General features: G+C 56.1%; 3 protein-coding genes across 3 annotated transcripts in view; 1 reads left to right on the top strand and 2 right to left on the bottom strand.

The window, feature by feature from the left end:
* Positions 1-1437: 1437 nt before the first annotated feature.
* SOCS3 (suppressor of cytokine signaling 3) lies at positions 1438-3862 on the bottom strand. Its single transcript, XM_030961872.1, has 2 exons — positions 3746-3862; positions 1438-3183 (listed from the first exon to the last, which is right to left on the bottom strand). The coding sequence occupies exon 2, from the start codon at positions 3114-3116 to the stop codon at positions 2487-2489; it is 630 nt and encodes a 209-aa protein (XP_030817732.1). The 5' UTR covers positions 3117-3183; positions 3746-3862; the 3' UTR covers positions 1438-2486.
* A 1435-nt stretch (positions 3863-5297) lies between these two features.
* On the top strand, positions 5298-21098 carry PGS1 (phosphatidylglycerophosphate synthase 1). Its single transcript, XM_030962369.1, has 10 exons — positions 5298-5458; positions 9098-9287; positions 9630-9707; positions 10598-10697; positions 11341-11530; positions 11852-12030; positions 12915-13448; positions 16861-17009; positions 19030-19172; positions 20913-21098. Exons 1-9 carry the CDS (start codon positions 5298-5300, stop codon positions 19147-19149), a joined length of 1701 nt encoding a protein of 566 aa, XP_030818229.1. The 3' UTR covers positions 19150-19172; positions 20913-21098.
* Positions 20732-26360, bottom strand: part of DNAH17 (dynein axonemal heavy chain 17) — a 32439-nt gene continuing 26810 nt past the window's right edge. Inside the window, exons 72-80 of the mRNA XM_030961852.1 lie at positions 26150-26277; positions 25687-25914; positions 24967-25158; positions 24202-24381; positions 23694-23876; positions 23142-23324; positions 22799-22942; positions 22074-22299; positions 20732-21094 (exon numbers count right to left, since the gene is read on the bottom strand). Of these exons, the coding sequence (XP_030817712.1) occupies positions 20847-21094; positions 22074-22299; positions 22799-22942; positions 23142-23324; positions 23694-23876; positions 24202-24381; positions 24967-25158; positions 25687-25914; positions 26150-26277 (1712 nt within the window). The 3' untranslated portion in view covers positions 20732-20846. The remainder of the gene's footprint in view (positions 21095-22073; positions 22300-22798; positions 22943-23141; positions 23325-23693; positions 23877-24201; positions 24382-24966; positions 25159-25686; positions 25915-26149; positions 26278-26360) is intronic.

Raw genomic sequence — 26360 nt, 5'->3', positions numbered from 1 at the left:
GGGGTGCTGTGAACCCCTGGCTCTGCCAGGAGGGCTGGGTGGGCTCATACACCCCCAGAGCCCTGATTTTCATGCCCTGATTCGCCTCATCCTGCCTGGGGGAGCGGTGATGCTCCTGCCAGCTGGGGGCTGCTGTGCCTGCAGCGCTGCTGCCATCCCGTCAGTGGCACGGGCTGGGAGTCACCGGTGCTGCTGGGAGCCCTAAACTCAGGGATGTGCTGCTGGAGCCCTAAACTCAGGGATGTGCTGCTGGAGCCCTAAACTCAGGGATGTGCCTCAGCAGGGCCTGGCAGGCGGCCACCCCTGCGCGTGGGCATTCCTTGCATAGCTGCAGCGGGCGCCTGGGCAGGCCGTGGCACTGCTGGCAGCACGCGTGCCACAGCCACACGTAGTGGCCCCAGAATAGCCACTGGGACTGAGCCATGCCCACAGCCTGGACCGGCACCCTCACCATCCCTCTGGTCCAGGCTGATTCCTAAGGAAATCCTTTTCCCAGCAGCTGGGGATCCCCCGGGGGGTGGGAGCACTGCTCATGATGCCAGGCATAATGCCTACAGTGTGGAGACTGCAGACTGGGGCCTGGGCAAAAAGCACCTTGGCACAGGCTGCTCCTCACAGGCAGGGGCTCTGGGGGAGTTCTGGGGTGCTGACCTGCTCCCAGGGGATCACCCACATCCCTGCATTAGCTCCTCAGCCAGGCACTGCACTGCACACCAGCCAGCCAGAGCTGCAGGTTTATTTCCACGCCTATTTCATGCCCCCAGCAGCGGAGGACAGGCACTTCTGGGGGCAAGGACAGCGCCAGGAGAATTGAATCCTCTCCTCTCCCTTGGGCATGTGTGCCTGGCTGGGGCTCTGCACAGGACAGAGGTTTTCTCTCAGTGCTGTGGGGGTGAGCAGTGTTTTAGCCCACCACACTCCCAGAGGGAGCACCTGCAGACCCTTTCCTACCCACGCCTCGAAGTGCCCTGCTCCTGCAGCTCCTCACCCTGGCATGTGCCACAACAGGGCTGGGGGAAGGCAGGGCCCTTCAGGAGCCCTGCACTGGGGCTGTGCCACAGGCCAGCCTTGGCCACCAGCTGTGCCCAGGCCACGTCCGCTGTCCCGCGGCTGCACCGTGTGAGCAGATCCCATCCTCGTGGCCCGGCAGGCGGGGGACCTCGCAGGCCTCAGACATACCTGAGTGCTGGGACAGAGCTTACGCAGCAGCCGGGCTGAGTCACCGGCGGGATCACCCGGCGTGGACAGCGGCTCCAGGAAACGGTGCTTACGTGGTGTAAACACATCCCAGCATTGTGCCTTGTGCCGGGGCCAAGCGGCCTCGGGGGTGCAAGAGAGAAATCAAACCAAATCTGGTGGTTTTCGTTAAAAAATAGTGCTCTTTATTATAAATTATGGAAACATTTTCTTTCTGAATATAAATATAAATATGTGCAAAGTTTCATCTGAGTTTGGTTTTGGTTGAATTTTCAAGCATTGTTTTGCTCAGCCCTCAAGGCTGGAGGTGAAGATGGAATCTTTATAAAAGACAGTGATTCACGTTGGCCTGTAAACATCCCTTCGGTTAAAAAAATAAGAATAAAAATTAAAAAAAGCCAGAAAACCCAACCACTTCTCTGGGCGGACGCAGAAAAGCACTCACGAGATGACACGCTCCAGGGGATGGTCCTGCTGCGCTCCCGCGGGAATTGGTGCCCTGCAGAGCAGCACAGCCGGGGTCTGCGGGAGTGGCTGGGCAGAGGTGGGGTGTGACTGCAGGGAGCGGGGGCCCAGCGTCCTCGGGGTGATCCTTGCAGATGCGGTTGTGTGGGACTCAGCAGCATCGCTTCCCCTCCAGCTTCACAGCACATCAGCAGGACCATCACTGCATCGTCACCAGCTGAAGTGTACTAACCCAGACCGCCCAGGGGGCATATTAAGGCTTAGTCCCCTGGAAAACGGCAACGCGGGACAAAGGCATCGACCTCTTAGTCTGGGGCTTCATGTGAAAGGAGCTTTCACCCACAAGGAGGCAGCAAGAGGTACAGTATGGGCAAAAAACACCTTCCCCTTAAAACTGAGGAAAAGTGATCAGGCACTCCTGGGCTCCAGTGCTTTCCATTTCTCAGGATGGAAGGGGCTCTTACCAGGACGCCCCCAGCATGGGGCTGGCGGGGCACACGTTCCCCCGTGCTGTGGGAGCTGTCCTGGCTGCCGAAGCCCACAGGGGCTTTGCAACGGGTTCACTGTAACATCCACAGTCTGGTCGGAGCCATCTTCCTCCCCGTGGAGAGGAGGCGTCGCGCTTGATGAGGAGTCCCGCCAGCACCAAGGGTGCCCAGCTATGCTGGCCACAGCCCTGAGCCCGTGGCAGCTTGCCCCAGTTCCCCCTCTCTCCTTCCTGGATGGAGAGGCTCGGCATGCCCTGGCAGCTGCTGCGCCGGTGGGGCGTTGTGCCTGTCCCCTGCTCTTGTGCTTGTAGCATGTGACCTTGCTCCGCCGGCCCCTTAGAGAGGGGCATCGTACTGGTCCAGGAACTCCTTGATGGGGGCTGGCAGCTGAGTCATCTTCTCATAGGAGTCCAGGTGCCCGTTGACGGTCTTGCGGCAGAGGTGCTGCAGGGTGGAGACACTGGAGGAGAGCGGGCGGCTCAGCACCAGGGGGATCTTCTCGCCGCCCGAGTAGATGTAGTAGGTGCGCTTGGGGTGCAGGGCCCCCCCAGGCTGCTCGGGCACGGCGCAGGGTGTGGGTGGCATGTAGTGATGGACCAGCTTGAGCACGCAGTCGAAGCGGGGCACGGGCTGGCCGCTGTGGGGATCGCTCTGCAGGGAGAAGCTGCCGCCCTCGCACTGGATGCGCAGGTTCTTGGTGCCTGACTCCGTCTTGACGCTGAGGGTGAAGAAGTGCCTCTGGTCGGAGCTGTCCCTGATGAGGAAGGTGCCAGCCGGCTCGGTGCTCAGCAGCAGGTTGGCCTCGCCACCTGTCACCGTGCTCCAGTAGAAGCCGCTCTCCTGCAGCTTGCGTACGGTGTTCACCACCAGCTGGTACTCGCTCTTGGAGCTGAACGTCTTGAGGCGCAGGCTGGTGTCGAGGGGGCGGCTCATCCCGGCGGCGGGGAACTTGCTGTGGGTGACCATGGCGCAGGGAGCCAGCTTCGTGTGCTCTGGATGCTGCTGCCAGCAGCAACAGCTGCTACACCATCACCTGCGGCAGAGAGAGCGGTGAGTCCCGGCACTCCGGTCCCGACTCTCCCTCCCCGGAACACCTGCACCCCCGGTCCCTGGCTGTTATCCTCCCGCAACAACAGCGCTGCCGGTTCCCGGCAATGCCCTTCCCCAGCTCTCATTCCCAGAAAAGCCGGCAGCCCCCCTGCCCAGCTCGCTCTTCCCGGGAACGGGCAGCACCCATCCCCGGCTCTCCCTTCCCGGGGGAACCGGCAGCCCCCGTTCCCGGCGACTGTCCTCTCGCGACACCGGCACTCCCGTGCCCAGCTCTTCCTTCCCGGGAGCACGGGCTCACCTGCGGTCTCCCGCTCTCTCCCCTCTCTAGAGCACCGCTTCTGATGGTCTCCGGCTCTCCTACGCCCGGGGGCACATCGTTACCCCAGCCCTCCGGTTATCCCCCCGCTGAGGCACCGGCATCCCCGGCGATTCCCTTCCCTGGGCAGCACCGGCATCCCCGGTGCTCAGCGATCGCTCCCCCCCTCCCCCGCGAAGGCATCCCCGCTGTCCCCCCGTCCTCTCCGGGATCCCGCCCGCGGCCGTACCTGGGGCGCGGGAGCCGGTCCTGGCGGCAGAGCGGGGCCGGTGCGCGGCGGCGAAGCTGCCGAGGCGGCCCGGGGCGGCCTCTTATAGCAGGCGCAACGCCCGCCCTCGGGTTCCTGGAACTGCGCGGCTTCTTGTAACGCGGCGGCACCGCCCGCGCCCCGCCCGGCCCGGCCCGGCCCGGCCCCCCGGCGCCCCGCCAGCCCCGGGCCCCCGGCCTGGCCCCGCCGGCCCAGCCCCGGCCCTTCCCGCTCCGGCCCGGCCCCGGCAGCCCATTCTGGGCAGGGCGGCTGCCCCCGCCCCGCGGCCTGCGGAGAAGCGGAGAGCCCGGGCCGGCCCCTGGGGGCCTTCGCCGCCCCCCGCTCTGCTGGGGCAGCCGGGCTGCGGGCCCGCCCTGGCGAGAGTCTGGGCTCGGCTGATGGGGGGTACACAGGGGGGTGTACCGGGGGTACACCGGGGCACACCGGGGTACACGGAGCGGGGGCTGCCTGTCCCACGTTCCCAGCCCTGATTTCCGAGCAAGGCCAGCCGCGGCCGCGCTTCCTGAGGGACCCGCGGGGTACCCTCGGGCCGGGGACAGGGGGGAATCCGCGCCCGGGGCTGTGCGGGGGCTCCCGGCTCCGCTCCGGGCCGCGGTGGCTGCGGGAGCCCGAGAGATCCGCGCGGTTGGTGCTTTGGCCGGTCTGCGGGCCGTGTGGGCTGGTGGGGGGCCCGCCAGGACCGAGCCCCCTGCCCGTGGCTGCTCCCCGGGGCTCGGGCCGAGGGGCTCCTCAGCTCTCCGCCCGCCCCGGGCCCTCGGCCGGAGCCCCGGTGGGGACCGTGCCCGGCGGGAGGAGCGGCGCCGGAGCTCCCCTCCCCGCCCGTTTGGCAATTGTTGGTTCCGAGCTCGCACACAACCCGAGCTCTGTCCGTGGGTTTATTTTAAACAGTTTAATTTGCCCCGGAGGAGCGGCCGCTGCCCGGCAGAGACCAACCCAGCGCGGCAGTTCTGGGAATCAGCGCCGGCGAACTGGCTGCTCTGAAATGCAAACGAGCCCCGGAGCGCTGCCGGGGCGGGCAGGGATAGCGGGGGAGGGACGGGACGGGCACGACGCGGCTCCGGGGCTCCCCGCCGGGACCGGCTCCCCGGACCGGGGGGGGACCCTGGCGGGGGGACCCGCGGTCCTCGGACTCTGCCTTGCCCGGCGGGGCGGCGAACGCCGGTTCCGCCGCGGGCAAGAACCGTGTACGTTCCTTCGGAGCCGTTCAGCCGCGCCGGGGCTCGCCCCGGGGGAGAGGAGACACCGGGGGGTGACACTGCCGGGCAGGCGATCCGGCTCCGCGTGAGCCCGTCCCACGTGCGCGGACCAGGGCAGCCCCGGCGCGGCCCCGCCGGACAACGAGCCCTCCGTGAGCTCCTCCCGGAGCCTCCCCGGCCCTCCGCGGGCTCCGCGCTCGCAGGGCGGGCGGCGCGGCGGGGAAGGGCGGACACCCCGCGCGGCCGGGCCGGGACTCCCGGGGGACGCGGGCCGGGCCCGGCGGGGCGGCGGCGCGGAAGCGGAAGGCGGCGTCGCCATGGCAGCGCGGAAGCGGAAGGCGCGGGCGATGGCGGCGGGCGGCGCGGCGCTGTGGCGGCGGCTCTCGGCCTGGCTGCCGCGGGGCCGCCTCGGCCTGGCCGCGCTGCTCGGCCGCCTCTCGGACCGCTTCTCCCGCGGTCGCGACCGCCGCGCCCGCAGGTAAGGACCGGCCGGGACCCCGCCGGCTCTCCCGGGGCTGCGAAGCAGCGGGAGCCTTCGGCCGCCCCCGCAGTCGGTGTCGCGTTACCGGGGCATCCCCTGCTCGCCGCTTCCCCTTTCCGGCCCGGTCCAGCCCCTTGGAAAAGCCGCGTGGGTTGAGGGGCGGCCCGGTACCCCCAGGCCGGTGTCGGAGCCGGGTTCGGCTGTGCTTCGCAGACCCCTGTAGCTCGCCCCAGTGTCCGATCGCCCTCGGGACAGCAGCTGAGCGTTATTTGCCCTCCATTTCCCATTCCCTTGCCTCCCGCTGTCCCCGCGGCTGTCACAGCTCAGCCCTGCGGGCGGCACCGGCCGGGTTTGGGGGTTCGGCTCAGTCCCCCGGGCCCGGTGGTCGCGGAGGGCGAGCGGGACGGGGCGGAAACAGGAGTGAGCCCCCTCTGTGCCCGTGGGCAGGAGCCGTGAGGGGCAGGAGCCCTGAGGGGCAGGGCCCGCTGTGCCCCGCGGCCGTGCCCGGTGGCTGGCACCGGTGACAGTGACCGGGACCTGCCAGCGGCTGTCACCGCGCTCCTGGAGGAGCTGGATCATCTGTCTGTGCTCTTGTTTACACCAAAGAAACACTTGCCACACTTCTCTTGGGGTCTCACCAGTGCTTTTAGGGCAGATAAATCCGGCTGAGGCCTGGAAAGCAGTCACTGAGCTGACAGAGCAGCGCTGTAGATCCCCCCGTGTGCTGCTGTGTGTGGGTGAAAGGACAGCACTGTGTCCCGCAGTTTCACTTCACCTCCAGCTCTGAAGATGAGGTTTTACAGTGAATAAGGGTTTCAGCTGCATTGTGAGTTTCGTACCAAACCTACGTTTTAAAAAATAGAACACACCTCAGAAAATCCGTTGTTTCTATTTAGGGTAAACTTTTTATTCAGAAGGGGTCTGAGGTGGTTCCTTTTGATTCCGTTTTCTCTTTCTGGTTAACTCAGTGATGTGAAGTACGTGGAAAGGCTCCCCCCTAGTTCACTTTCTGTTCCTCTGAAACCTGTTTTGTCACAGTGTGGAATTTTGATGATTTCTTCATAATGTTACATGGTTTCTGATAGCTGTGTGTGCGTGGTTGCAAGGGTTGGTTGCACTGGGTAATCACTGAGCTGATGTCAGTCATTGGTGGGTAGAAGCTGCTACTGTGGGAGCCAGTTGTTCTGCCAATGGCTCTGTGGCTGGAGCAAAATATGGATTTATTTGATAATTCTAAAAGCCATAGGTTCTCAATGCTGAATAAGGTGTAAATTTCAGTACTGGGTTGAAAGACCAATGTTGACACACTGTAAATTACTTAGGGAGTGAAAAATGTGGAGGATGCAATTAGCAAGGATAAATTGACCTATGCAGAATTAATCTGGACCAAACCAAGTAGTACTGGTGCTGCAGGTTGATGTTCCTTCAAATGTTCCAGTCAGAGTCCAGATGCTCCAAGCTCAACCCATCGCTGCCTGCAGCCTTCAGAGCTGCCCTGGGGGCTGCCCCTGGCTCCAGGCAGGCAGGTACAGGACCACAGGCAGGGAGGCAGGTGCAGTTGGACTCACAGTTCCAACAATCCTTGCTAGAAAATGCCTTCTGGGAATCGTGTTTCTGGAAAGCGTCTGCTTGGCCACTGGTCTGGCTTTTGGAAGGGTAATTGGGTTGTCCAATGGGATAATGAGGACAATAGTCTTCTCTGTTGATTGTTATTGTAAAATACATAAAATTTGCCACTGCTTCCTCCCTGGGAATAATTCCAGAGGATGTTGTTTGTGACCTGCAGGGCTGGGTTGGAGCCCAGTTGTGCCACTACTCTGTGGGGTGAGCATTAGGTGGGTTTTAAAACCCTGTGGTTTTGGATCCAGTGTGAATTCCTGTAGCTCTATGTGCCATGCTCCCTTGCAGAGATGGAAGAGAGGGAGTCTGCTCTCTGTGGCCTGTGGGGCTTGAGGTGAGCAAAGTGTTTGAAGGTTATGCTCAGGTTCTGTAGAGACTTAGGAGAATGTGCCTGAAAAGTGGTATTTCTTGTGTTTCTGTTCTGCTTTAATTTTTTTCTGCACCTTTTAGGGGATATTTGCATTGTTTTTAACAGCCTGTGCTGGTGATCTCTGTCACTTCTGGGTATTCAGGCTGAGCCCAGTCCACATGATCTGTTAAAACCCACCATCCCAGGAATTCCTGCACTGACTGACTCAGATTTCGGTGCTCATGAATAGTCAGTGACAAACTGGTGGATTTGCCAGGAAACGCCACTATGAACTGGTTTCCTTGTAAGGATGTTTGGAAACCTTGTGAAGATCCAGTGCTGTATCATGAACCAGATGAGTGAAATCATCTTCCTGGAATCTGTGTTCATTTGGGCTCTGGATTGTGGTAAAAAGCCAGAAGTTCCTCGTAACAAGTTCTGGTAAAGGTTGTGATCAAGTTTCCTCTTGGTGTGTGGTGATGGTGGGATCATCAGGATGGGCCACGGGACGGTGGCTGCCTGCTGGCCCAGGGACATGCTGTCCTCAGGGTGAGACAGCCAGCCCGCTTCCATCCCAAGAATCCCGGCTCCCATCAGTGGGGTTTGCAGACTGGAATGGTCCCTGTGGGTTCGGGGATGCACTTCAGTCCCTTGCTCATGGATTCCTGGATCTCCTGGGGGCTGCTGCTGCTAATTGTGCTGAAATGTGGTTTTGTCATGCGAGCAGACTCCTGCTGGGGGTTATTCTATGACTGGATGAATTTGCATGTGGGAAACCTCGGAGAGGAGAAGTCGCTGCTTGCTTCCTGTCACCCGCTGCGTGATGCTGGCAGTAAGCTGGTTTCTTCCCAAAGCGACTTCAAAGAAATTAAATTTGTTCTGAAATTTCTTTTTGAAGAATGAGTTTCCTGACGTCTCCCTCACAGGGAACATGTGGAAACCTCCCCTTTTGGAGGTTTTCAGGGGAAGTTGTGACCCTCTGTCATGCTTCTGCGAATGCCGGTGGCACTGCTGGAGGGGGATGGATCCCTGTTGTGGCCCTTGGCACATTCCTGCTGGGACATAGCCGCTCCTTTTGCAGGTCATTCTCAGGGTGTCATTGCTCTGCCTTTACTGGGGCTTGCACTTGATCACCTTGTGTGCTGTAGATCTATTTTTGGATAAGGTTGAGGGATGGAGGCATTTTTCTCTTTAAAGCAGCCTGATCTTTAAACCCGAAACGTGAACTTCAGCCCAGCTGAGAACGAAGCTGACATGAACGGAGTGTTGGCTGATGTGTGTGTGATGGGGATAATTCAGAAGCGTCTGGTTACAGGTACAGGTGGTACCAGTGCAGCACTGCCAGACACCTGAACATCCCCACTCTCATTTTCTGCAGCTCCCAGCCTCCTTCCCCTCCCATGTTGTCCTGATGTAGTTGTTTCCCCTCATCTCCATGCCAGCTCAGGGGAGGAGCTGGTGATGTTCAGATCTGTTCTCCCACATTTTGCCTATGTCTCTCTGTTTCTACATTTGGCTTTGGTGATCCAGATCAGATTATGGAAAGGGAAAGGCACTCATGCCATTGTGGATCGTTGCCATGTATTGGTCCTGGCTGCAACTCTTCCTTTACCTGCTTGGAAGCAAAAGTTTCACTACAAACGATTTCTCCATCTTTCTTTGCACAGATCATCATGGCTCCTTCTAGCCCCACTACTCAGCCCTCCTGTTCCAGTGATCACAACCCCACCGTGTTCCCTCTGTCCAGAAGGAGCACACAGGTTCCAGTGGATCAGGAATCTGGTCCCGGAGTTTGGGATCTCCAGCTCGCATGTCAAGGTGCTTTCATCCCCGGCGGAATTCTATGAACTCCTCAAGGTAAGGTGTGGGCTGCAACTTGTGGGAATGGTTTGATACAATCCGAGTTTTGCAGCTGCTGCCTGGTAACTGCTCTCATATGGAGTGGGTTTAGCTGCAGGGAGTGTGCCCAGAAAGCACTAGTTTCTTCCTTGAATTTTAGAGGCAGCAGTGGTGCTGCTGTGGCCCCGCAGAGCTCCGTGTGTTTTATGTCACCACTGTCCATGAGTTACCGTTCCTCCCTCAGAGCAGAGATGTGGCTGAGGGCATCCTCCCAGGGATGCAGCACTGCCAGGTCTGGCTGATGGCTCCTGAGGCCCAGACACCCTGTGTGATATGGAACTTGTGTTTTGCTGCTCCCAGGTGCAGATCAAAGCAGCCAAGCAGAGGGTGGTGATGGCCTCACTGTACCTGGGAACTGGACTTCTTGAGCAGGAGCTGGTGAGTGTGGAAGGGTGGGGAAGGCCAGGAGGGGAATGCAGGGGAGGGATGTGTAAGGGAGGCACGCTTCTGATTGAGGTCTGGTATAGAGCCAGGGAACTGCTGCACTTCTTCAGGAGACAGTTAGCCTGGACTTGTCAGAAGGGACTGGCCTGGTGTTCAGAGTGCTCAGGGGGGGCTTTGTAAAACTCAGATAATGGGAATCTATTTTTCCCTGGCATTTTTCTTGAACAGGATTCGAGCTGTAGGTGTGTAGTGCTGTGCTTGGTGCTCCAGGTGCAGGACACAGATGAAGGGTTGGTTTTCTGCATTTGAGACTGAGATCAGCTGTGCTTCATGGTATTTGCCTTTTTTTTGTTCTTTCCTCTGGAAACAAAAGCATTTTTGCCCAAGGGCTTGAGGAAGAAGCCTGGCCTTGGCCAGGTTCTGATATTAGGAAGCAAATGCCCTGGCCGGGTAAAGGTGGATGGAGCCTGCATAGGATTTATGCCCAACTTTGTCTGGGCTTGCACACAGGATTTGAATTTGCATGTGACAAACAACCTTGTAATTCAAGAATAAAACTGCAGTGAATTCCTACCAATGTTTGACTTTGGTGATGCGAGTCTTTGATTTGGGAATGATATTGGGACTTCTTCAGTGAACATTAATTGCTCTTGTGAGACCTGAAGAATGTGGACATGTAAAACTGAGGCCCTTTGATCTGTGGCTTTAGGCTGATGGAGGCTGCCAGGCTGGCAGATGCAGAGGCTGAAGTGGCTGTGCTTGGCACAAGGAAGAGAGGCTCGTACCAGGGTGTGGGAGCTGTCTTGGCCACGGTCTCCTGCTGCTGAGCACTTCCCTTGGAAAGTGTATTTGCTTTTGTAATGAGGAGAGATCTCTCTCTGCAGGTGTATTGCTTAGAAGAAACACTGGAGAAATCACTGCAAGCAAAAGGCTCACCCGACCTCAGAGTTTCCATTCTCCTCGACTACACCAGGGGTTCCCGGGGTAGGAATTACTGCTCATTGCTTTTGTCAGAGACTGATTTTACTGTTAGGCTGGAGAGACAGTTCTTTTCAGAGTGGGTATCTTGGCCAGTTGGACCTACTTGCTTAAAGCATGCACATTTCAGGATTGGCTGTTTGTGTTCCAGAAGTGCATATTCCCAAAAAAATCTTCAAGCTGAACCGCTTTTCTTCCAAAAATAGGTGGTAGGGGCAAGAAAGGCCAAACTACTCTGTGCAACTTGTGTAGTCTTGCTTGGTTCATTTGTTAGTGCATTTGCCCTTACCCATCATGCTCACCTACATTTTAATTTTGAAAGGAGAATGGGAATTGTTGGAAGCAGCAGTGCACTGAATCAGGAACCTGTGGTCATCTGCAGTGACTCTTGTAGATGTGTTGCCAGTGCTGGTGAGGCTTGGTTAAGAAGCTTGAAAAGTGTCAGACCTGCCCTGTGACTGATTCTGAATGTCAGTTTCAATATTGACATAGTACAAGTGAAAGTGATCTAAAAAAAAACAAAGAGAAAAGGAGAACATGTGAAGTGCCAGTGGATGGGAGGGGTGCTCACCCTGTGACCAGCTGAAGAGCTGTGTCATGATGTGTCCTGTCTGTGTGATGTTTGTGTGAAAGTCCCTTTCTGTCCCAGGCAGGAAGAATTCCCGAACGATGCTGATCCCGTTGCTGCAGCGATTTCCCGAGCAGGTCCGCGTGTCCCTGTTCCACACCCCAAACCTGCGTGGACTGCTCCGGCTGCTGATTCCAGAGCGCTTCAACGAGACCATTGGGCTGCAGCACATCAAGGTCTATCTGTTTGATGACAACGTGATCCTGAGTGGGTGAGTCCTGCTGCATCCAGCCTTGGTGCCAGCTTTCCCTGGCCTTTGGGCAGGGTGTCTGTGCTGCCAGCCTTGTCTGAGCACTGACTCCTTCGTGATCCTGTCAGTGCTCTTCTGAGATGGGAGAGCAACCACAGTTCCTGCACATGAGATTCTCAAATGAAAGTGAGCCTTTCTTAACGGGAGAAATATTTTGAGATTCCAAAGGAAATGGCCAATTTGTGCTTTAGTGCAGCTATCCCAGAGTGAGGCCTGTAGCCTGACCTGGGAGGTTGAGAATCTTGTGCCTGCTCTGAACCTGTGTCTTCCCTTTCTCTTCAGTGCAAACCTGAGTGATCTGTACTTCACCAATCGTCAGGACCGCTATGTCTTGCTGCGGGACTCTCCTGAGATTGCAGATTTCTTCACGGAGCTTGTGGACGCGATTGGAGATGTGTCCCTGCAGCTACAGCAGGATGATACAGTCCAGATGATGGAGGGAATGGTACACCCATACCAAGGTAGGAGGGAGCTGTCTCACCTGCTTGGGTGATGGCATCCAGAGGAGAGGAGTGACAGCCAGGGTTTAAGGATGACTTAGACTCCATCCATGTGGGAATTGCTGGGTGTCTGACCGTTGTTCAGGCTGTGGGGTGTCTGTTTTGTGCCATCCACTATTAGGATCAAGACTGCTTGAGTTTCAGGACTGGGTCATTTGGGGTTTTCCCAGCACAGTGGCTGTCACAGGCTGATTTGACAGGGGATGCAGAGACTGGAAGTAAATCTGCTGCCTCATAAATGTGCTCCTTTTGGCCTTAAACAAGAACTCCAGTCCTTTGAGAAGTTTTTCTGATATTAGCAGCTGCAATTCCAGGTGCTCTGTGTGTGTGTGTTCTGAAGGGTTTATGAATGTGCTGCTATTGTTGGTAATTAATCTTTTGTAGTAGAGTTTGTTCTGGGAATCAAATGGGAATCAATTCAGGAAGACTGGGAACAAGCATGAAATTGGGCAGAGAAGGGCAGTGAAATGCCAGGCTGATTGCGTCATCAGTTTTTGTCCTGGCCTTGCACTGCTGGGTGATGTAAGTTCAGGCTGGGGGTGGGAGTTTATTTGTGTGTTCCAGTTCATTCTTGGTTGTCAGCGTAGCCTTGCGCTTGTCCTCTCCTTTGTCAGAGGATTTTTCAGGCTGCTGCCAGTTGCTGAGCATTTCTCTTCTGTAATGTAGCTCTGCTGACCTTGAAACAGCTGGTTTGGGCCTTAAGACAGAGAGTCATGTGTACTCTGTGTTGGCTCCTGTTTGTTCCTGTATCCGTGTGCTGTCAGTAGTTTTCCCTGGTGTGTAAGAGGTGACGTGTAGCTGTGTGCCTGTAGACCTCAGACACGTCTCTGTGGCTTTTCCTGCAGGAGACAAAGTGGCTTACTGCGAGATTGCCAACAGGAGGGTCATGGAGGTCATCAACTCTGCCCGCACACGGCAGGAGCTCCTTCACGCAAAGACTTTCCACAGCAGCCAGCCAGGCAGCTCCCTCTTATCCCAGCAAGGCTCTCAAGCACCTGGGAGTCTGAAACCAGAACCCGACACCTGGATCTATCCCTTAATCCAAATGAAACCTTTTGGGATTCAGATAGACGAGATGGTCACAGAGACCCTGCTGACGGAGGCAGAGCGGGATGCCAGGATATACCTCACCACTGGCTACTTCAACTTGACACAGGCCTACATGGACCTCATCCTGGGCACAAGGGCCGAGTACCGGATCCTGCTGGCCTCGCCAGAGGTCAATGGGTTTTTTGGTGCCAAAGGGGTGGCAGGTGCCATCCCGGCTGCCTACGTTTACATTGAACATCAGTTTTACAGTGAGGTCTGCTGCCTGCAGCAGCAGGAGAGGGTGCAGCTGCAGGAGTACTCCCGTGCTGGCTGGACGTTCCATGCCAAAGGTAAGGTGCCCTTATCCCCAGGGGTCTTGTTCAGAGGTGTGTGAGAGCCGTGCATTTGGATTGCGAAAGGAGTGAGGGGCTGGCTGGGTGCCAGTCTGGGCTTAACCTTCAGAACACTCCTCCAAGGTTCAAACAACGTGCTTGTGTAACATGAAGGGTTTGGATCACTTGGGGGACACCTTGCCTTTGCCTTTGGTTCAGTGCAGTCACAGGGATGATATGAGAGCTGTCCCTGTGGTGGCACTGAAGCACTGCCTGCATGACAAGGTGATGTGAAGGAGAGGAAGCATCTGGATGTGTTTATGATGCAGTCAGTGCCCTGGTGCAGTTTCTTGTATCCCTTGGGCTGGTTTCAGCAGGCAGGAGTGCTGGCTCTGCTGGGGACCCTGCAGGGGTATCGTGGGCAGGTGCTGGGAGGGAGCTGCTCCTGGGGCCTTCCCAGCAGCAGGTCTGTATGGGGACAGTGTCAGTGTTGGAGGATTTGCACCAGTTCCTGTTCCCAGCTCACAGGGGGTGCACTGTGAGGAGCTGCAGCATGTGCTTATGGGAGTCAGGGCAGCCAAAGGGCAAGGGGCTGAGGAAGGAATATGGACTAACATGCAGTGAGTTAATGAACGCTGTCCTCGAGGTCTTCTCTGGGAGAGCCTGGATTCCTGCTGGATACACTGTGCCCAGCTCCCACAGGCTGAGCACGGTGCTCCAGCTGGAGTGTTTGGGCTGTGATTGGAACACTGGGGCTCTGGCCGTGCCTGTTTTGAAGAGAGCTGTTGGTAGGAATGGCTCCATCCCCCTGCTTCTCGCAGGGTGCTCAAGGGAGGCTCAGAGGTGGCAGGGAGGGAAAGCTGCCCAGTCAGCCTTCTCTCGACTGTCAAAAATCCCTGGGTGCTGCTGGGTGCCTCTGTGTTGAAATGACAAACAGATCCCAGAGTGCCCCTCCCCAGCACGGCCAGGAGTGCAGGGAAGGCCCTTATCTGACACAGGGCAGCACGAGGGAGGGCCCTGCCTGCCTGCCTGCCCGGGGTGTCCCGTGGCTTTCAGCATGCACATGCTTGAGCAATCTGTGATTCCCAGGTTCTGCCTTTGTTGACCACTGCTAACTCCCAGTGGGATGTGGTTTGGCATAGACTGAGCCCAGAAACAGGGGCTGCTTTTCCCAGCTACCAAAGTGCAGATGGTCACTGGTGCTGTTTGGGCGCCTATGGGACAGTGCTTTGGGCTCTCTGCTGTGTCTGTTTGGGGAGAGGGATGCAGGGTTGGAGTTCAGCAGCTCCCTGCTAGCAGGAGGGACAGTTGGAGATATTTGCTGCCTTGTTTCCATTCCCCTCAGAGTGCTGGGAGGATCAGTGTGCAGCTCCTCCTCCGGCATGCTCTGCCCTTGGCACGCGTTGGATTCACCTCATTTCCTTCTGCAGGAGTCACGTGGTGTGGCAGAGAGGACAAGGACAGGAGAGGGAAGGGAGGAAGCCGTGGAGATGTGAAGGGCATGTGGCCAAGGAGCACATGGAGCCTAGCTCCTGGCTGAGGACATGAGATTCCCAGCAGCAAACAGGGCCTGTTGGTGCTTCCTCTCTGGGCTGAGACATGAGACACCCTTGAGTCTCCCATGGGCTCCCCAAACACTAGGGCTGTGCTGCATGCCCCTCCTGCTCCCCTTAGCACGTTGGTATCTGCATGCAGAGTGTCTCCCAGGGATGTCTCTCGTGGGTGCCCATGCAGGTGTGGCAGAGCTCTGCACAGATGGGGTGCATGTCTGAGCAGGACTGCCAGCAGCTGTCCCTCCCAAAGCCCACCTGCCACTGCCCTCGGTGGTGTTGGGGGTGACAGGGGTGCATCCCTCGGGATCAGGGTCCCTTCCAAGGCCATTGTGGGGGCAGGGTGCTGGCAGGTGCTGTGTGCTGTGAGATAAACCCTGTCACTGCTATTGACTGGGCTGGGAAGCTGCGCTTCCCCTTGCTGGAAGGTGAGTCACTGTTGGAGCAGATCCTGCCAGATGGCCGTGAAACCAGAGACCTCTGAAGGCTGTGGGACTGCCACAGGACACTTGGGAAGGCAAGGAATCTGTTCCTCCTGGCTGCTGCTTGGGCGGGGGTCCAGCCTTTGGCTGGGCAGGCACCAGACAGCCCCTGGCAGGGTCCCGTTTGGTGGCAGAACGTGACAAAGCTCCGTGCCATGTGTCTGCCAGGGCCTGTGGTGGGCTGTGCAGCCCTGCTGTGCTGGGGTGAGCCCACAGGGCTGGAGGCATCAGGGCAGTGCCAGCTCTGTGAGCGTGCTGTGGGGGCGGGGAGCAGCTTACAGGAACTGGCAGTGAATCGGCAGCATCTTACTCAAGGCATTCTTGGAACTGCTCTGGGGCTGAGTTGGGAAACCTGCTGCTATTTTAAGGCCGAGGTGGTTTTTATGCTACGGGTTCTTTGTTGCAGTCTGTGTGTGACCAGCCACGGGGATGAGCCTCGACCAGAGACTCACCCAGGGCTCTGCTGAGGAGAGCAAAGGCTTTCTGGCTCCATTTGTGCAGAGTGGCCACACAGCCTCTCCTTGGCAGCAGTCCTGATTCTCCTGTGGCTGTTCCTTCTTGCCCTGCTGCAGTGATGTGCTTGAGAATAATGTGATGCTTCCATCTTTCCCTTGAAAACCTGTCCTGGGCTCTGTCCTGCTCTCTGTGCTGGCAGAGCTGTGGGAGCTGTGTTGGTCAGTGGCAGTGGGGGCCAGGTGCCCTGGCAAGAGTCTGATCTCATTCCTGGTGGCTCCTCTGGAAGTGATGGTGTGAAATAATTTGCACTCCTCATCTGTGTCTCTTCACAGTGGCATGTGAATTCACCTGCCAGAGCTCAGAGATGCCTCTTCGTGCCATGGTCCTGGGATGGGGGCTGGTCCCTGGCCCTGGGACAGGCTGGACAGACTTGGCCTGTCTGGCTGGTGGGGCTGGTTCCTTCACTGAAAACCTGTTTGTCTTCTCTTGGCGTTTCTGAATTCACTGTGGTGCAAAACAGCCTCTAATGCAGTGACACGACTTGCTCTGGGTTCTTCTGGGGCAGTGTGTTCCTGGGGCACACTGGGGGTGTTGCACTCAGTCAGAACACTTGACTTGGGCTGTGCCAGGGCGCCCCACACATGGCACACACCTCACATGCCCCACACATGGCACACACCTCACACATGGCACACACCTCACATGCCCCACACATGGTACACACCTCACACACCCTGCACACCCCATGCATGGCACACACTGCACAGAGCAGAGCAGCCCTGCAGGCCCTGCTGGGCTGCTCTCTGCTCACGAGCTTCTGTACAGAATCTGTAATCCACATTTAAAGCATTTAATTCACTCTGAGTGAAGGCACCATGTGAGCCCACCCTGGCCATTCCCTTGGCTCTCATGCTGCCTCTCTCTTCCTCATTTTTCCTGCAGGCCTCTGGCTGTACCTGGCAGGGAGTGACCTGCCCTGCCTGACCCTGATTGGCTCTCCAAATTTCGGGTATCGATCAGTTCATCGTGACTTGGAAGCTCAGGTTGCAATAGTGACAGAAAATAAAGCCTTGCAGCAGCAGCTGCATCAGGTAAGCAGCAGATTCCGGGGATGCAGTGGGGATGTTGTACTTCTGGGGCACACAGGGAATGCTGAGGATGCAGTGGCGATAAAAACCTCCAGCTACAATAACTCAGAAGCTGCTGGAGCATGGGGAGTCCTGAGGAGCTGTCAGTGAAGTGACTATTGATGAGCTGCCTGCTGCAAGTGCCCAGTGCTGGGAAATGAGGCCATAACGGGAAGGAATGTGTGTCCCCAGTGACCTCGGGTACCGGGAGTGCTCAGGGCTGGATGTGCACACAGCCTTTAGAGGACCTGCTGACTCCTGTGCTGCAGCCACGCTGCCCCTCTGAGCCTTAACCCAGCATTTGAGCATTGCCAGGGCATGGCAGGCTCTGGGGTAATGAGGCCAGGCCCTTGGAATGGCTGAGCTCAGACTGGAAGAAGGATAGGACTGGCTGGAATGCCCATGAGGTTCTATGATAAAATCCTTATCTTGAATAATAATGACATTATATAATCTTGACACAAACATTTGAAAGTGGTTTGATATTCAATGTCCCAGGGTTTTTCTGCGCTGTTTTTAATTAGGCAGCTTGTAATGCTCAGCAGTTCTGCTGCTGCTCCGAGTCCTGCCTGGTTCTCCAGCTGTCTTGACTGAATCTTCTGCTGGAACTGACTGTCCCAAGTCATTTCTCCTGCAGTGTTCCATTTCAAAGCAGATGTTTGGTGCCTCTGTGTGACTTAGAGGCCTCAGAAATGCACTGTGTGAGGCAGGTGCTGGCAGAGTTGTCTGCAAGATCAATGGGAATTGCCCTCTTGCATCAGGGCTCTTCCCTGGGATGAGTCAGAGTGTATCTAATCAAAAACAATTCTATTACTGGAAGAGTTGCTTGAGTATTTCAATTCATATCTTGCCTCTGCTTGTTTCTAATGGAAGGGGAAAATCAATGGAAATGTGACACAAAGGAATTTTCTCACACGGGGCTGCAGTGATCTCATTCAAAGGGCTTTAAACCATTCCCGATTGCTGGAAGCTGATTCTGAGATGGGCTGGGTGTTTACTTTCTGTGGTCTTTTTTAGAAGACTTAATCCATTCCTGGGATGCTGCCATGAAATCACTTTGCCTGTGTAATGTTCAGTTCCATTTTAAAAATGTGTGCTGAGATTTGGGAAGAAATGTGAGTGGTCTGGGTGTCTTTGGGTACTTCTGTGAATGAACTGAGATTGATTCAGGGAACTGGCCTTGCCTCTGGTGCTCAGATCTCACCATAATGGATGGTCATGGAGCAGAATCCTCACAGCAGGGCTGACTGTAGCTCTTGGAGCATTTGAGGGCTCTCAAATTAGAGTGAATTGGCAGATTAATGTCTTGATTCATCTTTTTAGTGTTACTTTCCAGTACTTGGTTCCTACTTCCCTGTTCCACCCTGAATTTAAATAGTGCAGGGTATTTTCTGCTGTTTGTGACAGCTTCAATTATGAAAAAAAGATGATGAACAAACTTCCAGGAGCTGTTCTGCTCCTTGTTTGCCTGCAGATCCTGAAACCTGACTGTTTGTGCTGAAACCCCCACTTACCTGTGATCAAAGCACTGCTCTCACGTGCTGTGAGTGTTGTTATCAGCAGGGTGGTTCATTTCCTCCCTCTGCAGTTGGGTGCAGGCTGGGGGGGCCCGAGTGTTTCTGGTAATTTAGCTGAGATCACGACTGCACATTCATCTGCAAACACGGCGCCTGAGCCGTGTCTAGAAAGAGCCGCATAAGCCAGTCCCAGGAGGTTTGGGTGAGGTTTCCTTTTCTGGCAATTACAGCCTGGCCTTGAGGAGTTTTCTGAAACTGAAGCTCAGCTCATGTAGCTGTGGGGCACAAAAACGCAAAACCCTCTACCCTTGTTCTCTGTAGAGTTCTAATTGCAAATTCTTGAGGAGAAATGGTGCATACTTGTGGCAAGATCCCTGGTCAGCTTTATCTGAGTTTGCTTCTCTGAAAGACCATTATATAATTTAACACTTGGGATTTTCTGAGATGATGTTTCTTTCCCTGTTCAGGAGCAAGAGCAGCTTTACCTCTGCTCAGGTGTGGTCTCAACATCAACGTTTGAGCAGCCAAGTCGTTACGTGAAACTGTGGGTGAAGCTGGTGACACCTTTGATCAAGAATTTCTTTTGAAAGGAGAAAAGTTGCTGCTTTGGGTGAGTTTGCTGCCATTATGGGGAATTATGTTGCACTGACTGTAGTGAATAGCTGCAGTGCTCTGTCATGAAAGAAAGATTTGAACAATTAGTTCATGGACATGCAGATGATGAGGGGAAAACCAGAACTTCTTATATCCTCTGGGGCACTGGCTGCCATGGACTGGGATCAGTGCTCAGGTCCTGACTGGGTTTTGTCTACTAGAATTTCTGGAAGGTCCACTGGCAGAGAACCCATACAGAGGTATTTTCCATGCCTGGAAATAAAAATGAAATGTCCCTTTCTGAAATGTCCCTTTCAGAGTTTCGCAGAGAGAGACTGTGTTTCTGCTGTCTTGACCAGCCAATAGAAAGCATTGGAATACTGAAAATATTTTGTCTCTATATCCAGTCAGGGCTTTGCTTTGCCCCTGTAGTGTTGGTTAACAAGGGCAGTTGGTTTTGCTTCTCTGTTTTGTGGTGCCCTGGGGTTCCTGGTAGTTCCACTGCCCAAGACTCCAGCCCTTGTGAGCTCCAGGCTGTCCCTGCTGCCTGTTCCTGTGCTGGGCGCAGTCTGTGCAGTTGGCACTGCTGTATGTGTGCCAGGTGTTCCCACATCCCTTTCGCTTACCTGGCCGTGGCCTCCCCCTCAGCACGGTGTGCCTGGCTCCTTCACAGTCAGATATGTTACAAGTCTCTTTCCTGAGTTGTGAAGGGACAGGAGAAAACTTCCAGTGCTCGTGTGGGTTTGGGATGTTCCTTGCTGGAAGTAGGAGGCTTGAACCATAACATCCTGCAAGGAAGGTGTTTGGAAGCCAGGTAAAAAGGTGTGGGAGTGCAGGGTAGGGTGTGAGCAAGGGTTTCTGATCTGGCAGTGCCACAAGCAGGATTTCTGGCACCTGAAAAAACCGATGGTAAGTGTGAAACTCAGTCGTAACTGATTATAAATACTGCTGGTCTATAAAGAAATGAGCTGCTCTCTGTGCCTGCCCTTGGGGCTTGTCTGACTGTGAGCTGTGAGGGAAATTTGAGGTAACTGTATTTTAGAACTAGTTGTTCAAATATTTCACAGGCTGGGATTTTGGTGAGTTGTTTTATGCCAAAGGGACCAGCCGTGGCAGATCTACTCACCTTAATGTGTGTTACTGCTGATACAAATTATTTGTTGTGAAGAAAAGGCTGAGTAGGTTCTGTACCCTAGAAATAGAAATAACATACTTCATAGAGGAGCCTGTTTGCAGCTGGACCTTCTCTGGGCTGTGCAGGTTGGGTGTGGGTGAACTGGGCCAAATCTGCACCTTTCTTCTCCTGTCTGCTCCAGCCAGCCAGATGCTCCATGCAGGAGCATGAGGAGTCTCTGCTCAGTTTGCACTGAGCCATCACACAAAGAGCTGTGGGAACATGGAGAGCCAGCAGAGGGAAAGGAGTCAGGCACTTGTGTGCAATTGTTCTGTCTGGCTTCCCACGGTGGTCTGGCTCCCCACCAGCACCACGTCAGAAACCACCAGTGGAAAACCAGTATCCGCCCTGAGAACCCCGTGTGCTGCGAGAGCAGGCTCCTCACGGCAGCGCTTCCAGCACTGGTTTTATTGAAACTTTGCTAAAATGGTTCTGGTACAATCTAACATAGACTGAGTTACACAACAGGGAGGTTTTTACAACTAAAAGTACTGCTGTTTTCCATTGTCATTAAATCTAGGCCTCTAGGAGCAGAGCCACACCAGCCAGGACCCATTTGGCAGCTTTTTCTTTTGTCTTCAGGTTGAAGGTCCAGACGTAGGTGGGCCCTCGCATCCGTGTCTTGTAGACGGGGCACTCGTAGACGTTGATGGTGTCCATGCGGTCCACGGGGATGGCTCTGAGCAGGATCACCGGCATCTCGGGCGTCAGCTCCTTCATGCGCGCCTCCGCGATGGAGCCCGAGGGCACGTCCCAGCGCGCGCCTGCGGGGACAGCGGGACAGCGCTCAGGGACTGACACTGACTGCCCCGGGCTGCTCCCTGGGCTGCTCCCCGGGGCTGCTCCCTGGGGCTGCTCCCTGGGGCTGCTCCCTGGGCTGCTCCCCGGGCTGCTCCCCGGGGCTGCTCCCTGGGGCTGCTCCCCTGGGCTGCTCCCTGGGGCTGCTCCCCTGGGCTGCTCCTCCCGGGGCTGCTCCCTGGGGCTGCTCCCTGGGGCTGCTCCCTGGGCTGCTCCCTGGGGCTGCTCCCCGGGGCTGCTCCCCGGGGCTGCTCCCTGGGGCTGCTCCCTGGGCTGCTCCCTGGGCTGCTCCCTGGGCTGCTCCCTGGGGCTGCTCCCTGGGCTGCTCCCCGGGGCTGCTCCGAGGTTAGGGTGGGTGGAGTCCCTCAATGGGGGTTAGCTCTGACCTGTTCTCATCTCACTGTGACCCACGACTGCATTTGCCTTACTGTGTGTGGGATGTCTGAATAAATTCTGTCCCCACCCCTCCCTTCAGCACGGCTTTATGTGGGAATTGCAAATTTAAGGTGAGCTGGCTGTGGTGGGATGTGTTACATGCTGTCCTGTGTGCTCTCTGCTTTTGTCTAAGTGCACCCCTCAGCTGCTCTGCTGAACCACGTCCTTCCCTCTCATTAGCAGTAATTATCGTGGATTTAAGTTTCTCAATTTGTCTTACTCAAGCATCAACTAAGAATGTGACATATGTATTCACTAGAGCCCTGTAGCCCCAGGAGCCCTGGGGTTCATGAGCTGGAGCCTGAATTGCTAATCTCTGGTTTGGAGAGGCTGTGTGATCTGGGCAGTGCTGCCCTCAGCTGGCGGGACCCAGGGGGACCCAGATGGACCCAGGTGCACCCAGGGCTCCCTGCTCTGAGCTGCTGCCAGCAAGAGCTGACACTGCACGAGGAAGAAGGGCTGAGCTGGGCCTGCTCCGTGTCTGAAACACCTCAGAGATGCAGTTTTTACCTTCCATGAACAGCCCGTGCACGTAGGAGCCTTCTCTAGGGGGAAATGTTATTTCCTCGCGGGTTTTCTTGGTCACATCTGCTGCCAGACACATCTTATCCAGTGGCCACTGCTTTTTCCTGGCTGTGGACTGCATGATGGCTGTGAGGAAGGACTGGGGGTTGAAGAATCCCGCCAGCCACACTGTTGCAGGCAGCACAAAATCTGTTGACCAGACCTCCAGTTCCTGGAAAATAAACCAGCAGAGTCCTTTAGGGTGGAGGGCATACTGTGAGCTGCAGGACACTGTGACAGAGCTGATGCTTTGCTGTGCGTAACCTAAGGTTCAGCTGATCTTGCAGAATGGAGATTGGCTGGAGGTGGTGTGGGAGGAATAAGCAGCAGATTCCCCTGCAGCAATGAAGCTGAAACCCTGAATTCATAGTGCAGCAAATGCTGCTGTTATTTTTTAACAAAGCCAGTTTTATTAATATTTTTTATGGGACACCCAGGATTGTAATAAGGGTGGGGGGGGTGGGGGCTGATGTTGTTTTGCTACAGTGATGTACTGTAATGGGAACCTTGGTCAGACTTTTGCTCCCATTCCTGGAGTAACAGCCCTTTTCAGGTACTTCAGGCTGGTTAAATTAACACTGAGAAATAAATCAGTTACCAATGAAGCAGTGCACTGGTGGGGAGAGTCCTGGGGCACCCCAGGCTCTGACAGTCACACACACTCTGCTCACCCTGATCCGCAGGAGCAGGTCTGCATACCAGTTGGCCAGGGTGAGGAGGGAGGGGTAGGCATAACGTGTCCATGATTCTGGAACGTTGTCATAGAAGAGAGCATTTGACAGCTCTTCCATCTCGGATGTAATCGTCAGCTCTCCCTTTGAGAAAGAGAAAAGTCCAGGCAGTGTCACTGGCAGCCACTGCTGGGACAGCCCGAGGGACGTGCGTGGGCTCAGGGAGCACGAGGCTGGGGCTGCCCTGGTGCACCTGGCCCAGCTTGGTGGGTGGGAGCTGCAGCAAAGGCAGAGAGGGCTTTGGAATACTGGGCGATGACCCCAGCAGCTGCCTGCTGTGTACCTGCAGTCCCAGGTCCAGCTCCTTCAGCGAGCGCCTCATCTCGTTGGTCAGGATGTTCATCCTTTCACACTCCTGGAGGGCTACAACCGTGTATGGGGTTTTTTCCTTTGCCTTTCCCATCATCTCCTCCATGTTGAACGGGTCTGGCAGCTGCTGGATGATTTCATCCAGGACTGCCTTCACCTGAAATGAGAATGCCATAAACTGCTCTTGCCCAGAGAAAAGTGCTGCAGGTTCCATTTAATTAAGTTGGTAAGATTTTCTTCTTTTTCTGCCTTGGTGTTTCTTTGTACCTCCTCCTTTGTTACTAGCACTCCATTCTGTTATTAACTGCTCTTGGGTCTTAAAAAGCTGTAGTAGGGCTGGAATCCCCTCCCTCTGCTATCCCTTCCTTCCTGCTATGGGCCTGCTCTCTCAGTTGTCTCCAGACGTGTATCTGCCTCCCCTCTCTAGCCTCTCAGTTGTCACCCTTAAGAGGTTTTTTTCCCACTGTAATTACTTTCCCCCACCTTAAAAAAATCAGTTAATTTCTACCACAAAGACTTGACTTGCCTGTTCCTCTCGGGAGACACCCGAGCCTCCGGCAGCCTCGGATTCCTTGGGCTGCAGCTCCAGCACCGTACGGAAGAGCCTGTCCGAGGTGACGGTCAGGAAACCCATCTCTGCATTGGGATGCAGGCCATACAGGTGGGGGCTCTCTCCTGGCAGGTTGTCATCGATGTACTGGTGGTAGGCCTGGATGCAGGATCAGGGCCAGCCTTAGCTTGGAATTGCAGGCAAAGGAGCCCGAAGTTCCCTGCAACCTTGAAAACCCATCACCACTCTTGGGGCCCTTCACAGCACCTGCCCATGGGCACGGAGGCTCTTTCTTAACTTGTGTCTCAGCCAAGATTTTCCCTTTCCGTCTCAACCACAGGAATTACTTCCACAGCAATTCTGCACATTCCCAGAGGACTGACACTCTCTCCCTACATTCCCCTTGATGAGTGAGGGGGAACGTGTGCTCATGCCCATTTTTCCAGAGCAGGGGTTTTCTAGAGAAAATTGCAATGTTTCTTACCTCGTAATCCATTCGGGGAGGGATCATGAACCCTGGAGCCAAGGACACCTCACCGTCCAGCATCTCGGGCTGCACGTACTCGCTCAGGTACGTGCGGCACAGCCGGCGGTCCCAGTCATCCGTGATGTGCCCCCCGTACATGATCTCCCCAAACAGGTACCGGAGGTCATCCCACGGGACCTGCACCGAGAGGCTCAAGCTGGGACTCTCCCTGTAGTTCCCCATGCAACCACAGAGTGATGGCTCCAGGACTGACCTGTGCTGGGAGGTGACAGTCCCTGGACCCACAGAGGCTTGGGAGAAGGGGTGTCTCTTGATCACCCACAGATTCTCCCTGTCCCAGTATGAGCACAGCCATCTGTGGTTTGAATCCTGCCTTTTTTCCAACCAGCACTGATCACATCTGTGAGGGCAGGTCTAAAGGTGAGCCTTCAGCCCTGCTCACTGCACCTGCATTCTTGGGGCAGGCTTTGCTTTTTAGGTAGAACCACCCACCAACCACCAAGACATGGGTCGGAGCAGGCAGGTGGGCCAGGGCAGGCACTTGCCTGGCTGGTTCCTGATGCCTTTTTCAGCCATCTCAGTCAGGCTGAGTACTCATCCCCTTCCCCTGCCTGAGTGTGAAGAGAGCAGGGAAGGAGCTGCTCGTGGCCCTGGGCTTCTTCATGGGACAGTGTTTGTGCTGCAAACTGGTGAATGTTCTGAGCAAGCCCAATTGTTGCAGTGTGTGCTGTGCTGAGGAGCAGTCACCTCGTCATCCCTCACCTTGGCGTTGGCCTCCAGGTAGTTCTGCAGGACATTGACAGAGACGGTCAGGTCGCCGTTGTTGAAGGGGTAGGACCTGTTCCAGCCCTGGGTCCCAAACCTGCGCCGCTCGGCCACCGCGGCGTGGAAGTAGCAAAGGGCAAACAGGATGCACCTGAACTCCGACTCTTTGCTGCACTGCTCCAGAGTTTCCTGCAGAGGAACGGTGAGGGTGGGTTGCAGCTGAATACTGCTATCAGATGCCTCCTCATGAAGAACATTCATAGGCAAAAGAGAACTGAAAGTGTTCATTAGAAAAAAAAGGCACACAGTTTTATTTTAATGATTTCCTAGTTGGTAGTTTTTGCACTCATTTGTTTATGAAGGAATTAGGAGTTCACACCCCAATGCCCTGCTGACAGCTGAGGCAGGTTGTTCGTGGCAAAGCTGCAACAGCTCCGGGTTCAGCCTCAGGAAAGGCACTGGCAACCTGGCACTTCCCTGTGTTGGAAACCCACAAAAATGGGTAAGCTCTGGTTACCCCTAAACCCCTGCCAGAGGGGGACCCTGGGCATTCCAGGAGGATGTGCTGGCGAGGGCTGGTTCCAGGTGCAGCGTCCTTGGCAGCAGAGACACCCCGAGGTGCTCAGCCTGTGGAGCCCAGGAGGGGATGAGCCGTAGCTGGAGCCCAGAACAGCCCCAGGAGGCAGCTGTGGGAGGGTGGGGGTGGCACGGGGGTACCTGGTTGAAGAGGTCCAGGGCTCCATGCAGGTTGGCACGCATGCCTGTGGGTGGCTCGCTGGTGATCTTGATGGAGTTGTCCAGCAGCCCCTGTGGGATGATGTGTGTCTCGGGGCTGGGGGCTGGCTCGGCGCTCATGAACAGTCGGTACTCGGGGTGGCTTTCTAGGCTGTGGTGCTCCACCAGCTTCTCTAGTGTGCTCAGCCACCGCGCCACCAGGTGGATGTTCTGCAAAAGAAACTCTCTGCACCTTGACAATTTCACTTCCCCCCACCCTGATTCCTACTGTGGCTCCACAGGGGGAAGGCGCTGGGTACAGAAAGCCAGCCCAGGCAGTGTCACTGCCATCTCCAGCAGGGTGACCCTGCATGCTGTGCCTGGACTGGCAGGGCTGTGTGCCCTGGTGTGCCCAGCTGCTGTCGGGGCTGTGTGCCCTGTGCTGTGCCCCACTGCCCCCACCCACCTGCAGGATGACCCAGTGGCCCTCGGCAGCTGCCACCTCCATGGCGTGCTCTGCCACCACCTCCTGGCCCTGCCCCAGGGACACATTGTGGATCTTCCCGTTGTCAATGGTGAATCCCAGCCTCGTGCCTGCAAGGGGAATGTCTGCAGTCAGTATCAGCACTGAGTGGGTCCCTGCAGTTCTGGCCGCTTGGCCAGCGGGGCTGGTGCTA

The sequence above is a fragment of the Camarhynchus parvulus genome, chromosome 18, assembly GCF_901933205.1.
Source record: "Camarhynchus parvulus chromosome 18, STF_HiC, whole genome shotgun sequence".
Lineage (NCBI taxonomy): Eukaryota > Metazoa > Chordata > Aves > Passeriformes > Thraupidae > Camarhynchus > Camarhynchus parvulus.
This window is presented reverse-complemented; position numbering and strand designations above follow the sequence as displayed.

What these genes read in the sequence shown, in the direction of transcription:
- SOCS3 (XM_030961872.1), bottom strand. Translation starts at nt 3,116, where the DNA reads ATGGTCACCCACAGCAAGTTCCCCGCCGCCGGGATGAGCCGCCCCCTC.
- PGS1 (XM_030962369.1), top strand. Translation starts at nt 5,298, where the DNA reads ATGGCAGCGCGGAAGCGGAAGGCGCGGGCGATGGCGGCGGGCGGCGCG. An exon ending in CGCGACCGCCGCGCCCGCAG is followed by an intron (nt 5,459 to 9,097) that starts GTAAGGACCGGC and finishes TTCTTTGCACAG; the next exon opens with ATCATCATGGCTCCTTCTAG. An exon ending in GACAACGTGATCCTGAGTGG is followed by an intron (nt 11,531 to 11,851) that starts GTGAGTCCTGCT and finishes CTTTCTCTTCAG; the next exon opens with TGCAAACCTGAGTGATCTGT.